Raw genomic sequence first — 14,359 nt, 5'->3', positions numbered from 1 at the left:
GATATCAGTAGTATAGGTATTCTTTGACTTAGCATCTAATACCATACCTGATCTGTTTTAAGTCCAGACATGCTATTTAAAATAATCCTGATTTCTTTGTTAGGGTCTGCCACATTGAAAACATAAAAGCTGATGGTAATTGATGTTACACTAATAAGTATTATTTACTTTTAGGAGAGTGCTTTCATATTTTGCAGCTTTTCTCTTGAAGTAATTTTGTCATCTTGACCAACTTGTTATCAACAATTTAAACCACATTCTGAAATATTTTGGAGAATGTAAGATAACCTTATGAAATATTAGATATGAAAGAATTTCTTCTACTAAATGGATTATAGTGATGATTCCTTTCCCTCATGTCAGCAACTGGATGTCCACAACAGTTTAGCTTGTCTCACTAAGTACCATGTATGAGGGCTATGTTCCCTAATAGCTCCCTGTTAGTGCTATGTGTCTTTTTGGTAGAATGATTTATATTCTTTTGGGTGTATACCCAGTAACGGGATTGCTGGGTTGAATGACAGTTCTGTTTAAAATTCTTTGAAAAATCTCCAAACTGCTTTCCACAATGGCTGAACTAATTTACATTCCCACTAGCAGTGTGTAAACATACCCTTTTCTCCACAACCTCACCAGCATCTGTTATCTTCCGACTTTTTAATAATAGCCATTCTGATGGTGTGAGATGATGTCTCAGAGTGGTTTTGATGTGCATTTATGTAATGATTAGTGACGTTGGGAACTTTTACATATGCTTGTTGGCCACATGAATGTCTTCTTTTGAGAGGTGTCTGTTCCTGTTCTTTGCCCATTTTTTAAAATGGGGTTCTTTGTTTTTCTGCTTGTTGATTTGTTCAAGATCCTTATAGATTCTGGATATTAGACCTTTGTCAGATGAGTAGTTTGCAAATACTTTCTCCCTTTCTACAGGCTGTCAGTTTACTTTTTTCATAGTTTCATTTGCTGTACAGAAGCTCTTTAGTTTCATTAGGTCCCACTTCTCCATTTTTGTTTTCCTTTGGGACACTTTGTCATGAAATCTTTGCCAAGGCCTATGTCCAGAGTGATATGTCCTAGATTTTCTTCTGGAGGTTTTATAGTTTTAAGTTTTACATTTGTCCTTAATCCATGTTGAGTTAATTTTTATTACGGTGAAAATTTATTATGGTGAAAAAATACTTATGGTGAAAGGAAGCGATCCAGTTTCAGTCTTCTGCATATGGCTACCTGTTACCCCAGCACCATTTACTAAATAGGGAGTCATTTCCCTGTTGCTTGTTTTTGTTGGCTTTATTGAAAATCAGATAGTTGTAGGTATGTGGCCTTATTTCTGGGCTCTCTAACCCACTACATTGGCCTATGTGTCTGTTTTTTACAAGTACCATGCTGTTTTGGTGACTGTGGTCCTGTAGTATAGTTTGAAGGCAGGTAGTTTGATGCCTTTTTAGCCTTTGTTCTTTTTGTTTAGAGTTGCTTTGGCTACTTGGGCTCTTTTTTGGTTCCATATAAATTTTAGAATAGTTTTTTCTAGTTCTGTGAAAAAAATATCATTGGTAGTTTGACAGGAAGAACATCAAATCTATAAATTGCTGTGGGCAGTATGGCCATTTTACCAATATTGATTCTTCCTATCCATGAGCATGAAATGTTTTCCATTTGTTTGTGTCATTTCTGATTTCTTTCAGCAGTGTTTTGTAATTCTTGTTGTAGAGAGCTTTTACCTCTGTGGTTAGCTGTATTCCTAGGTAGTTTATTCTTTTTGTGGCTATTGTGGGTGGGACTGTATTCTTGAATTGGCCTTTCATTTGGACATTACTGATGTATAAAATTGCTACTAATTTTTTTACATTGATTTTGTATCCTGAAAGTTTACTGAAGTTATTTATCATTTCTAGGACCCTTTGGGCAGAGACTACAGGATTTTCTAGGTACAGAATTATATCATCTGCAGAGAAATAGTTTGATTTCCTCTCTTCCTATTTGTATGTCTTTTATTTCTTTCTCTTTCCAGATTGCTCTGGCTAAGACTTCCAGTACTATGTTGAGTAGGAATGGTGAGAGTACGCATCCCTGTCTTGTGCCAGATCTCAGAGAAAATGCCTCTAGCTTTTGAATGTTCAGCATGATGTTGGCTGTGGGTTTGTCATAGATGGCTCTTATTATTTTGAGCTATGTTTCTTGAATGCCTAGTTTGCTGAGGATTTTTGACATAGAGGGATGTTGAATTTTATATCAAAAGCCTTTTCTGCATCTATTGAGATGATCGTGCCGTTTTGGTTTTTAGTTCTGTTTAGGTGATGGATCACATTTATTAATTTGCATATGTTAAGCCAACCTTACATCTCAGAAATAAAGCCTACTTGATCATGGCAAATTAGCTTTCTGATGTGCAGCTGTATTGATTTGCTAGTATTTTGTTGAGGATTTTTGCATCTATGTTCATCAGGGATGTTGACCTGAAGTTTTCATTTTTCCTTTTGTCTCTCCCAGGTTTAGAATGATGCTAGCCTCATAGAATGAGTTACGGAGGAGACCCTCCTCCTCAATTTTTTTGGAAATAATTTCAGTAGGATTGGTACCAGCTCTTCTTTACAGGTTGAATTTGGCTGTGAATTTCTCTGGCTCAGAGCCTTTTCAGGTTGGTAGGCTTTTTGATACTGATTCCATTTTGGAACTCATTAATCTATTCTGGATTTCGATTTCTCCCTGGTTCGATCTTGGGAGGTTGTATGGTTCCAGGAATTTATCCGTTTCTTCTAGGTTTGTGTGCATAGAGGTATTTGTAATAGTCCCTTAGGGTTTTTTGTATTTCTTTGGGGCCGGTGGTTATGTCACCTTTGTCATTTCTGAGAAAGACTTTTTTTTTTTTTTTTTTTTTTTTTTTTTTTTTTGAGACGGAGTTTCGCTCTTGATACCCAGGCTGGAGCGCAATGGCGCGATCTCGGCTCACCGCAATCTCCGCCTCCTGGGTTCAGGCAATTCTCCTGCCTCAGCCTCCTGAGTAGCTGGGATTACAGGCACACGCCACCGTGCCCAGCTAATTTTTTGTATTAGTAGAGACGGGGTTTCACCATGTTGACCAGGATGGTCTCGATCTCTTGACCTCGTGATCCACCCGCCTCGGCCTCCCAAAGTGCTGGGATTACAGAGAAAGACTTTTTTATAAAGAATTTCATAACACTCTTTGAAATATTAACAGATGCTCTAAGGTGTTGCAAACAGAGGATTAGAAACCACCACTGTAGATACAAGATTCTACTTTGCTATTTTTGTCTAAGGCCTACTGGTGTTACTTTCTCAAAATGTTCACATTCTTTTTTTATTTTTTCTCACTCCTGTTGACATATGCTTTGTTCCTCATAGAAGGTGCAATAAAATGTTCTTCTATTCGTCTTATTTCTCTGTATTCCTGAGCTCTTCTGGTGATATATATACCATTTTACTTATAGATGTTATACTAGTTAAGCTTGTATCATGTGGAATTATTGTCTACCATCTCTACCTTACAGCACCACCAGAGGTCTTTATACTAACTGTTGAAAGATAGCTGTCATTATATGTCTGGTATTCCAAACTATTAAACCAGAATTACTCACACTGAAAACAAATGTATTATCAAAGATTAAACGTTAGTGTAGAATATACATAGACATAACCCAAATTATTGGAGAAATTGTCCAAGAGTGTAAATGTCATTTAATACTCATCTAAACATTCATTCAAAGAAACATTTGAACTTACTTATACTGAAGGGAAAAAAAACAACTTGCTTAACCTTTTTGCTACACCGAAAGGGTCAATTTGGTAATAAGTGAGTGAGTCAAGGCGTGTAGAGAAGGCAAAGCAAAGACAGAGGGAATCCACGCTGGGTGGACGACCTGAGCAAAGGTGTAGGGCCAGAGCCTCATAGGCATTGCAGAAAGTGAGAGGATTATAAAAGTCAAAAACAAATGAGCAGTGTTGGAAAGTAATAAGAGAAGAAGTAATGTGTGGTAAGATAATGAAGACATTTGAGTTACTAGCTCTAAAAAGAGAACCCGGGTAATGGACTTAAACTTAAGTTTGTGATGCTATACTGAGATGAGATTTGTCTGTGTGTATTTTTCTTTTTCAGAGCATTTTAAGTTTAGCTCAAGAGAGTAGTACGAATTGGAATTTTAGAAAAAGTAGAATAGCTAAATGCCAATTCATTAGAATAGTTACATGATGTTGATGTATTTGTGGATATACATTGTTAGCAAAAGGGAGAGAGACTGGAGTCAAGAAAAATCCTGTGCACAGGAGGTGGATTACTTCCACTTTGTTTGGAAAAACGGGACAGCCTTCCTTGTTCTCATTTGATGTAGCCATCCTTTCCACTTTCCCAGGGGAGAAATCATGTGGTTCGTCAGACCAAAATCCATGAGCAGAGGTCTAACGTGATGATGATCCTGTGACTCTTGGCTCCTGCCAAATATGAATGCAACCTAAGTGCACTGAGATTTGTTAAACGCTCCTTCCCAACTAAGTGTTGGAAATAAGCTGGCTGTGCTTGGATTCGTTGTGAGACTTGATAGCCTTCTAGGGTAGCAGAATATGTGTTTGATTTACATTGGTTCCATTTTATTGAGCAGGATGGAGTAACTCTAGAGTTAATCTAGGCAAATTATTAACAAGGGAAAAAATTGGCTTTGACAAAATCTGTGTTTTATTTGAAGTATAAATCATCTTATCAAAACCTGGCAAAGTTCACACAAAACACTAGCAGTTGGCACCAACTTGAGCATCATGATCTGTGGTGTGGCCACTCCTTACCCTTTTGGACAATTACTAAGTTCTCAATGAGGAGAGCAGCGCAGTGCGGCCCAGTGATAACCCAAGATCTAGTTTTGACCCTACTTTTAATATGCTGGGTGCCTCAATTTCCTCATTTGGAGGAATCGTACTAGATGATTTGTAAGGTCCCTTTTCAGATTTCGGATAGGCCGCTCAGTATCTCTGGGTATTAATTTTGCTACAGTGTAACAATAGCAGTCTGAGGTTCAAGAAGTTTATAAAAATTTCATCAAGTTCTTGGAAAGTAAAAAGTACTCTGCACATACATGGAAGCTATAATCCTAGCCGTTGAGGTATGAATAATCCCCACAACCTGGTATCCAAGAAAGGGTATTTTTCTTTTTCCAAAGGCCTAATTGAATCATTTTCTGTGGTTATATTGAGGCTGTGCAGGCTGATTTTGGCTGGTGTAGAATAAATTCAGTGTGATGATGTTGGGGAGCACATGCTGTACAAAAGTGATGTATTCTGTACAATGTAAGTCTTTGTATTTGTACAATTTAAGTCTTTGATTAATGAGAAACAGAATGTGAATTATTTAGTTGGTAAATGCAGTCTTTCCAATAGTCAAAATATTTTTTAAATATTAAATCTTTGAGGAATAAAGAAATAACATAATTCAGGTTCACAATCCTTTATCTAAAACCCCTGGGGCCAGACATGTTTTGGAATTCAGAAATTTGGAGAGGAGGGTTAGAAAAGAGCTAGGATGCCAAGACTACATATTACGCAACTTCTTTAACGGGGTCTTGATCAACACCATTTAACTGAACACATTTCTCCAAAGAAACACATGAATAGTCACCCTAGTGGATGAAAGAAAGATTGAATAGCCTCAGGATGGTTCTGACTGGGATGTGTAGCCAGATGAGTTTGAGACAAATTTACAAAAAAAAAAGGAAAAAAAAAAGGAAAAAAAAAACTACAAAGTTTTTTGATTTCTGAATCATGGGCAAAGGATCGTGGACCTGTATTACTAATCACTTGTTGAGCAATTACTATGTGCCAGCTTTAAGGTAGTGCCATTTACATTAACTGACTGTTACGGTTGGGCTCTATGTACCCACTCAAATCTCATGCTGAATTGTAATCGCCAGTGTTGGAGGTCAGCCTGGTGGGAGTGATTGGATCACAAGAGTGGTTTCTAATGGTTTAGCGCCCTCTCCCTAGTGCTGCCTTGTGATAGAGTTATCACAGGACCTGGTTCTTTAAAAGTATGTAGCACCTTCCCCTTCTCTCCCGTCCTCCTGCTCTGGCCACGTAAGACGTGCCTGCTTTCCTTTTGCCTTCTGCCATGAAAGTTTGCTGCGGCCTCCCTTGCCACGCTTCCTGTACAAGCTTAGAAACCTTCAGCCAATTAAACCTCTTTTCTTTATAAATTACCCAGTTTCAGACATTTCTTTATAGCAGTGTAACAACGACTAATACGCTAACCTTTGTAAATAACTCAGCGAGAAGGTAAATGTTGTATATCACTTAGAAACAGGGAAGATAAGGCAGGAATATCTTCAGTGGGTTGTCAGAGTCACAGACGTGGGGTTTGAACCCGGTTCCTTCTGGCTCCAAAGGCGAAAGACAGTGTTTCCTCACCACTGGGTCAAGACCTTTGGTTAGTGTGATTATTTGCCTCTGTTGCCTTAGCACTTAAAAAAAAAGTCTTGAGAATTTGATTAAGGTCTCTTTTCTCAACCTTGACAGTCTCTCTGGGAAAGTTTATATAATGATCACTTATAAGTTAATGACACCCAGATGGGTCTGCACCCCCATCCTGAGTATCACACTTAGAAATCCCACTCACTACTGGACATCTCCATGTACTTCCAGATTTACTCCCAGTGGAACTAATCATTTTCCTCCTCAACCCTTCTCTGCCTTCCAGCATTCCCTATTCTACTATCTCAGTTACCCCTAAGACAAAACCTTTTTTTCTTCTCTCCCTTCCCAACTCTGTCTATGACTAAGACCTGTGGGTGTGGCACTGGAAATCCTCACGGAGGAGACTGGGTGCTTTTGCGCTGTAGTAATTCAATTTTACCAAAGAGAAAATTCAGGTTCTTTCATCAGACCCAGACAGCGTATATAAAGCAAAGGTTCTGACCAACTTTGAATAGCCAAAATAGTCCAAATCCCATCTACCTGCCCAATGATAAACTACTAAGTACTGAACTGTAAGATACACTTTTTATTCTAGGCTGCTCTATGTTGTTAAGCTTCATTTAAGGCATTTGGGTGTGTGTGCTGTGATACTGAGTAGCAAACTAGACAACATGGTTTCCAAGAACAATGCTCTAGCCTCCCACACTCGCTGGGAATTTGGGTAGGATGATAAAAAGGGAAAGTAACAGCCATCGATGTTTTCATTCCCATCGCTAGGTAAAAGGCCAAGCCTGAAGGTCCACATCAATACCACAAGTGACTCCATCTTCTTGAAGTTCCTGCGTCCAAGTCCAAATGTAAAGCTTGAAGGTCTTCTCCTGGGGTACGGCAGCAACGTATCACCAAACCAGTACTTCCCCCTTCCCGCTGAGGGGAAATTCACAGAGGCCATAGTTGGTAAGGTGTTTGGGTATCGGGCTGGGAGGGAAAGGAGGGAAGAGGTGGTGGGTGGAACGTGACGTACAAATCTTCATGTCCAGAACTATTTCTTCTACGTCCTTAGCTTAATCAAATGGCAGCATTACAAGTCATCTTCGTAAGTGTTGCAACTCACAGCATAATTCTTTACATTAAAAAATTATTTCATCCAGAAATAGTCATCTTCACTGTCCCTGGTCATGTAACTTAAAAATTCATAAGGAAAAAAATAGCTGAAATGTCTGGGATTAAATCTCTGTAACATATTTTACGTGGACTAGTTTTCCTTCCTGCTGTATCTTACTATCTTTTGATAGATTACATCTCCAGTGTTTTGAGTGTCTTTTCATGAAAAGCTACATTTTTAAAAAAGGAAATGTGTTATATTGTCAAAAACTTAGAGTATCTCAAAGAAAAAGATTAAAGTTTTTGTATGTATTATACAATTTTATATTTCTTCAAAAATGTTTTAAATCATGTTAAAATGTAAATTGAGGATGTGGGTCACTTTTGAGTCTTCTCCAGAAAAATTATTTGCAAATAAAACCATTTAAGAATTTTTTTTTTTTTTTAAAGCTGGGCACAGTGGCTCACATCTGTAATCACAGTACTTTGGGAGGCTGAGGTGGGTGGATCACTCAAGCCGAGGAATTCTAGACCAGCCTGGGCAACATGACGAAATCCCCTCTCTACAAAAAATGCAAAGCTAGGCATGGTGGTTCACGCCTCGTAGTCCCAGCTACCTGTGAGGCTAAAGTGGGAGGATCTCTAGAGCCCATGGAGGTTGAGGCTGCAGTGAGCCGTGATAGGAGCACCGCACTCCAGCTTGGGCAATGGAGTGAGACGCTGTCTCAAAAATAAATAAATAAATAGATAATTTTGAAAAGGATCCTCTATTGTTGTTAATACTTTTAAAGGCTTTCTGAATAGTCTAATATGAGGTTTATATTTTGTTTCATGTCTAAGATTATTGCTTAGCAGCTTTCCTGTGAGTTTCAGAAGCGTTACCCTATAAATTCAAGTACTTTATATCAGCTCTGATAATCTGGAGGGAATGTTGAAGATGAATCTTTTTGTCCTGTAGCCTCTTGTTTCTCATAGAGAAGACTCGGTTGGACTTCAAAATCAGGCAACAGAATAATATTGCTAATTAAGCGTCTAGACTAGATTTTACATAAGACAATCACTTTAAAGCAAACCTACTAGTTTGTTAACAAAAACCTGAGAATCAAGCATTTCTCACAAATGTAATAACACTAATCTTGACCACGAAAACCACAAAGAAGTCTCCACTCTATTCACTCTTCACTATAAAAAGTGACTGGACGCTGTGTGTTTGCCCCACACAAATAGAAACAGATGCTGTGTTACCCCTTTTTTATCATTGAGCATTAGGAGTAATATTTAATTTATGATAGTTTTTTAGTTATATAAATTGAAAATTTAGTAGTTGTAAGCTCTTTTTCCATGAGGTGAAAAGTGTTCAGTCTTAAAGTAATAGTCAAATTATCACTGATTAAAAAAAATGTTCAGAAAACTACAGAAAGTTTGTTGCACAAATATTTTAACCTTTCACTGTTTCAATGATGAAAGTCGATTAAATGGACTAGGGACACTTTTATTTATGTATTATTGTGTTCATTCTTTAAAGCTTTTTTATTATGGGAAATTTCAGACAACTAAGGAAAGTATTAAAATGAAGCCTCATATCTCAGCATGCACCTCGAATATGTAGCACTGTTTTGCTAAGCTCGTTCTGTGTATTTTTTCATACATACTATATTCGCTGCATAGCCACTATTTAATGCATAACCAGGTATCAGATTTCTTTATCTAACAATGTTTCAGTATGCATCTCTAACAGATAAGAAATATTTTTAATAACACTATGCCCTTATTACATTCTAACAATAATGCCATAATATCATTTTATACCCTAGTCCCTATGTAAATCTCTCTAGTGATCTTAAAATGTCTTTTTAGAGTTGGTTTGTGTGAATCAAGATCCAAACAGGCATATATGACACATTTGATTATGCCCTTTAAGTGTTTTTTATTCTGTAGCAATCCTCTTACCTTCTCTTTTTAAACGTCATTGATTCCTAGAAAAATTGGGTCATTTATTACAGAGAATGTCCATATTCTATGTGGCAGAATATGGAACTGGTTGCTTCCATTCTGTATTTTTCGAACTGGCTCCTCTATCCCCTGTGGTTCCTATGAAGATGTAATGAGATCTAGAGGCCATATTACCTTTGAATTTGGGGGAAGGGAGAAATGTGGTACTTTATAGGTGGCATGATGTATTTCCTAATGACTTACAAAAAGAGGTGCATAATGGCTGCCTGTCCCATTTAGTAATTCTAAGACTGATGTGTTTAGGTGGTCTCAGCCTGGTCTCTCACAATAAAATTCTCCATCAAATTTTTACCTAATGCTTTTAGCTTTTAGCATCTTTTGATGATCATTGCCCATATCTATTATTTTATTCAGGAGTTATAAAATAGCAATTTTCTCATTCTGTTATTCTTTCTGCCTATTTTAGCTAATGATGAAGAAGAAATTTCTGTCATCTGCTCTTTTATTTCCCATATATATTGGTTTTATTAGGTTGGTGCAAAAGTTTTTGTGGCTTTTGCCATTATTTTCAATAAGAAAGGCAGGATAAATTTTCACTGTTAAAAGCTGATGTCCTGCTTATTTCCAAAGATGATCAGTGTTTGTTGTTTTTCTTTTTTTTAGGGACAATAAGAATGCATTGATTTTTATATATCTAATGGGTTTTTATCAATGTATCACCTATCTATGCCTTATGATTCCTTTGGTCTAGCTTGAATATGCTTGGTTATTTACTTTGGTTAACTATAGTGCTGAAAACTTAAAGTCAAGCTTATGTCTTATTCTTTGGTTATTCGTATCAAGATAATTTACATTGAGTAAATTGGCACTAAATATTTGTGCCACAGAATTGAACAGACTTCAGTCTGTAGAGAGTATTTAGGCTGGAGGAGGACATGAGAGATTGTTTAATCTAAGTCCTATCATCAGGCAAGTAGCTATTTAAGTAATTTAAGGCAGATAAAATAGGTCACTGTGCATCTCAAAGAACCTAGGGACAAAGATTCCAGAACTCCTAGAAGGCTGTTCCATTAGTATTTTTAAAACTCTTACCTCATATTGTAGATCAATATGTTCTTTTTATTAATCCCCTTTCTCTTCTAGTAGCCTAGTGGAAATGAAAAAGCATTCCTCGTATGTATTTCCTTTTCCATTTTTCTTTAAGCCAAGGAATGTGTGTGCTTCTGCTTTTCTTACTTCAAAAATGAACTTTCGTTCCAAGTTAAATGTTAGTTTTTGGTTGTTTAAATTGGTTATTTATAGTCTTCCATGGCTGTGTTTGCATTAGTTGCTCCTAATTGATTAAGCAGCCATAAATTAGTTCCTGATGCTGCTAAAACAAATTGATACAAATTCAGTGGCTTCAAACATTACAAATTTAGTTCTAGGTCAGAAATCCAACATGGGTCTCACTGAGCTAAAATCAAGGTGTGGGCAGAGCTGCATTCCTTTCTGGAGGCTCTGGGGGGAGAATCTGCTTTTCTGTCTTTTCCAGCTTTTAGAGGCTACTGCATTCCTCAAAGTCAACAACAGTGGGTCACACCCTTCTCCCACATGACATGACATGACATCACATCACATCACATCAATCAAATCACATCACATCACATCACCTCACATCACATCACCCTGGCCTCCTTTCCGGCTTTCCTCTCTACTTTTATGGACCCTTGTGATTGTAGTAAGCTCACCTGGATAATCCAAAATACTTTGCCTATTTTAAAATCAGCTGATTAGCAACAGTAATTCTGTCTGCAACCTCAATTCTCCCTTGTCATGCAACCTCACATCTTCACAGGTTCTGGGGATTAGGAGGTAAGCAAGCTTTGTTGGGGGCATTATTCTCTCTGCTACAAGCTGTTTGTTTAAGATTTGCACCTCTATTCTGTTCCCTTTCTGATATCAGTTTACTGTGTGATAAATCTCAGCTCTGCTCATCTGTAGCAGGTGTATTTTTCACAGACAGGCTGTGGGCGGTTTGGTGTATTTATAACTATAAAGTGATGAATTAAAGTCCCCTGAGTGCAAAGTGCTATAAAAAGCAAAGAATTTTTATTTCTTTATGGAAAAAAAACAGCATCACTTTCAGCTCCTGCTCTTACTTTCTTTTGTAATAAGGTAGTGGTATGTTTTTCAGTTGCATGGAACTATACCCAAACACGGTAAGTTACCCTCAGTTTCAAAACAAATATTAAGTATCATCTTATCTGACACATTTAATAATGTGTTTACCACCATTTTTCATTTTACCATTGAAATGAGAAGATGTTGATTATTCAGAAATATTCAAGCTAACATTTAGTGACCTGTGGACTAGGACTCCCTCTAAGTAATCATTTATAACCATTTTTACATTTCCTTTAATACCTACCTATTATCTTTCTATTTATTAAGTATTGACAGAGATGTTTTCAGATCACGGGTTTTCCACGCAAAAGTAAACAAAATCCTCCTTTTGCCATTTTGGAAATTAATATTTATATGAAATTTCTATAAAAATTGATCTAAGATTGTACTCTATCGCAGGGGGCAGTAGGAAAAATAAAAGTTTCCCAGGCGGCTATTAATAAATATTAATGGCCTCCCGAGCCCTGCAATGTTGTGCTAAAACATGATTCACATTTAATAGATCCTCTCGGTTCCCATATCTTTTTTATTTTTGACCCACAGCACGAATGTTCTCACTCCTGGTTAACATTTTAAGTGTTTGCGGCGTTCTTTTATGATCAGCTGCTAGTAATTTTGCTCATCTCCAATAAAGCGTTGACCTTTAAAGACTCATACTTAATGATGTTCTGTTGACAGCTGAAAACGCTTTAATCAGCGGCACCTGGACAGGAAGACCCACAGTCCATCAGTTATCTGGTGCACGTCGAAGAGTTATTTTAATATCCTTACTGCAGAAAAGGCTTAAGTTTAAAAATATAATTTCAGCATGACAAATTCTGACTGAAAATTTTGTCTTCCAACCAGGTGTTAGAGGAGTATAACGGAGGCCAGTAATGGAGACAAGTGTTTTAACTCTCATGTTCTCACAGCTGCTAACCCTCACACTCACTTCCTTAAAGGAGCGCATTTCTCACGCTCCGCACGGGCCTCTGAGTCACTCTCTTGTCTATAACTCCTTCAAGCAAGCTAGTTCTAGTGAGGAGAAGGTTGCAGTGCTGATGCGCTGGAGATGCTCTAAACTGAACTAAGCTCTGGACAAGAATACTAAAATCCATGTTCTGGGAAAGATAAGCCTTCACCTGAGAGGTAGCATGATATGATACTTTTGAGTCAGACAGACCTGGGTTCAAATTCGACACAAGTCATTGTGGAACGGTTGTGGGTAAGTAGTTTAAATTATCTGAGTTTTATTTTTCTCATTTATAAAATAGAGAATAATCTTTCGGAAGCGTTGTAAAGACTATGGATAAATCATATTAAAAAGCTAATATAGATTCTAGCACGGAGTAGGCATGTTTTATAAATTTTGTCCGTTGCTGTTATAACGAGCGGGGTGGCCTTGGATAAGTTACCTAACACTTTTGAGTTTTGTTTGACTCAGTTGCGTCAACTCTCCACTAAGGTTCTGGCCAGCTCTAAGAAGTTAGTGCCTAGGTTGAAAAAGCTTGGTCTACGTGGCAGTTTTGTGGTTTTGTTTTATATTTGGGGGTGGAGAGAGAGCGTCAGTAAAATTGTAGAGGTAGATTGTTTCAGCAGAGCTGTTAGTCACTGAAAAGTAGCCATACTCATTTATCATACCCAAGTATGTTTTTTTGAGAGGGTGAACCCTCAAAACAAGATTAAAAAACAAAATAAGCAAAATCTAAGATGACACACTAGCGCTGGTGCACACACACAGGTGTCTCCCAGAGAAGCGCTCTCTTTCCTAGAACACAGATTTTGCGTCTTTGGTGAAGAGAGTTGTCAGGTGCCTCGTATAATTCCTGAGCTGGTGCCTCCAAAGGAAAATATGGTGACTGCCCCAAAAATGTATACCTGAAGAAGTCTGTCATCTCTACACCTTACTTTTTCAATCTCTTATTTGAATTAAGCAATTTTTAGCAAGAAGATAGCGAGAATTTTGACCTGTCCTACTAAATAGATAAAAAAAATAAGTGCATGACACTTTTATTAACTGATGGCAATTGTATCTCAGTGCATTGGGCTAAAATTCAACCATCAGTTTCCTATTTTGAAGTTTCTCTCTTTGTTTCACAGTGAAACAGTTTCAAGAATTTAAAAGTATATTTACAATTGTTGATCCAGATATGAATCGGTATAAGTTGTATGCTTATAAATTTTAATGCAATTTCTATCTCTATAGATTATTAGTACCATTTACAGTGTTTACCCTAATTTTTATATTTGCATAAATGGCAAGAGGAAATGCACAATTTTTCCTCTTTTATCATGGCAACCCTTGGCATTTCAGTTGTCCCCTTCTATTTCTCTATGATAAAAATGTTTAAGAATGCTCTATTTTTATGAAAGTGGGATGAAATCTAAAATACTGGAAATTGCTACTGTTTATTACATGGAAGGATAACTGTCACAAGACGAGTGGTTACGCATTCATTGGAGAAAAACAGAAGTAGAGGTTGAAAATAACTGAGGGAACTTTATAGGGAACTATATTGTGAATATAAAGAAGCTGAAAAAATAACTGATAAAAAAAAAGAAGCAGGATAAACCAATAGGAGGAAATGATGTAGTGCCAGCCATTGAAGCCAGCTGAGCCCTCTCTTCCTGGCAGAGTCCTTAGAGAGACGAGAAGAGGCTTCGAAGGCAGGGAACAAGACAGCTGCCAGGAGTGGATATCAGACAGTCCCAAAACACAGATGCAAGATGTTACGCAGGGTTAAGC

At 37.4% G+C, this 14,359-nt stretch overlaps 1 protein-coding gene across 9 annotated transcripts in view; it reads left to right on the top strand.

The window, feature by feature from the left end:
- ABI3BP (ABI family member 3 binding protein) overlaps nt 1-14,359 on the top strand; it is a 243,215-nt gene that overhangs the window by 56,308 nt on the left and 172,548 nt on the right. For all 9 annotated transcript variants that reach the window (XM_064374567.1, XM_064374565.1, XM_064374564.1 and 6 more), the window contains exon 2: nt 7,189-7,368. In XM_064374567.1, coding sequence (XP_064230637.1) covers nt 7,189-7,368 — 180 coding nt within the window. The remainder of the gene's footprint in view (nt 1-7,188; nt 7,369-14,359) is intronic.

Source organism: Aotus nancymaae, unplaced genomic scaffold, assembly GCF_030222135.1.
Source record: "Aotus nancymaae isolate 86718 unplaced genomic scaffold, 86718_ANA_hifiasm-v0.15.2.pri h1tg000011l, whole genome shotgun sequence".
NCBI lineage: Eukaryota > Metazoa > Chordata > Mammalia > Primates > Aotidae > Aotus > Aotus nancymaae.
The sequence above is the reverse complement of the archived record's forward strand: the minus strand, read 5'-3'. Positions and strand labels throughout refer to the sequence as shown.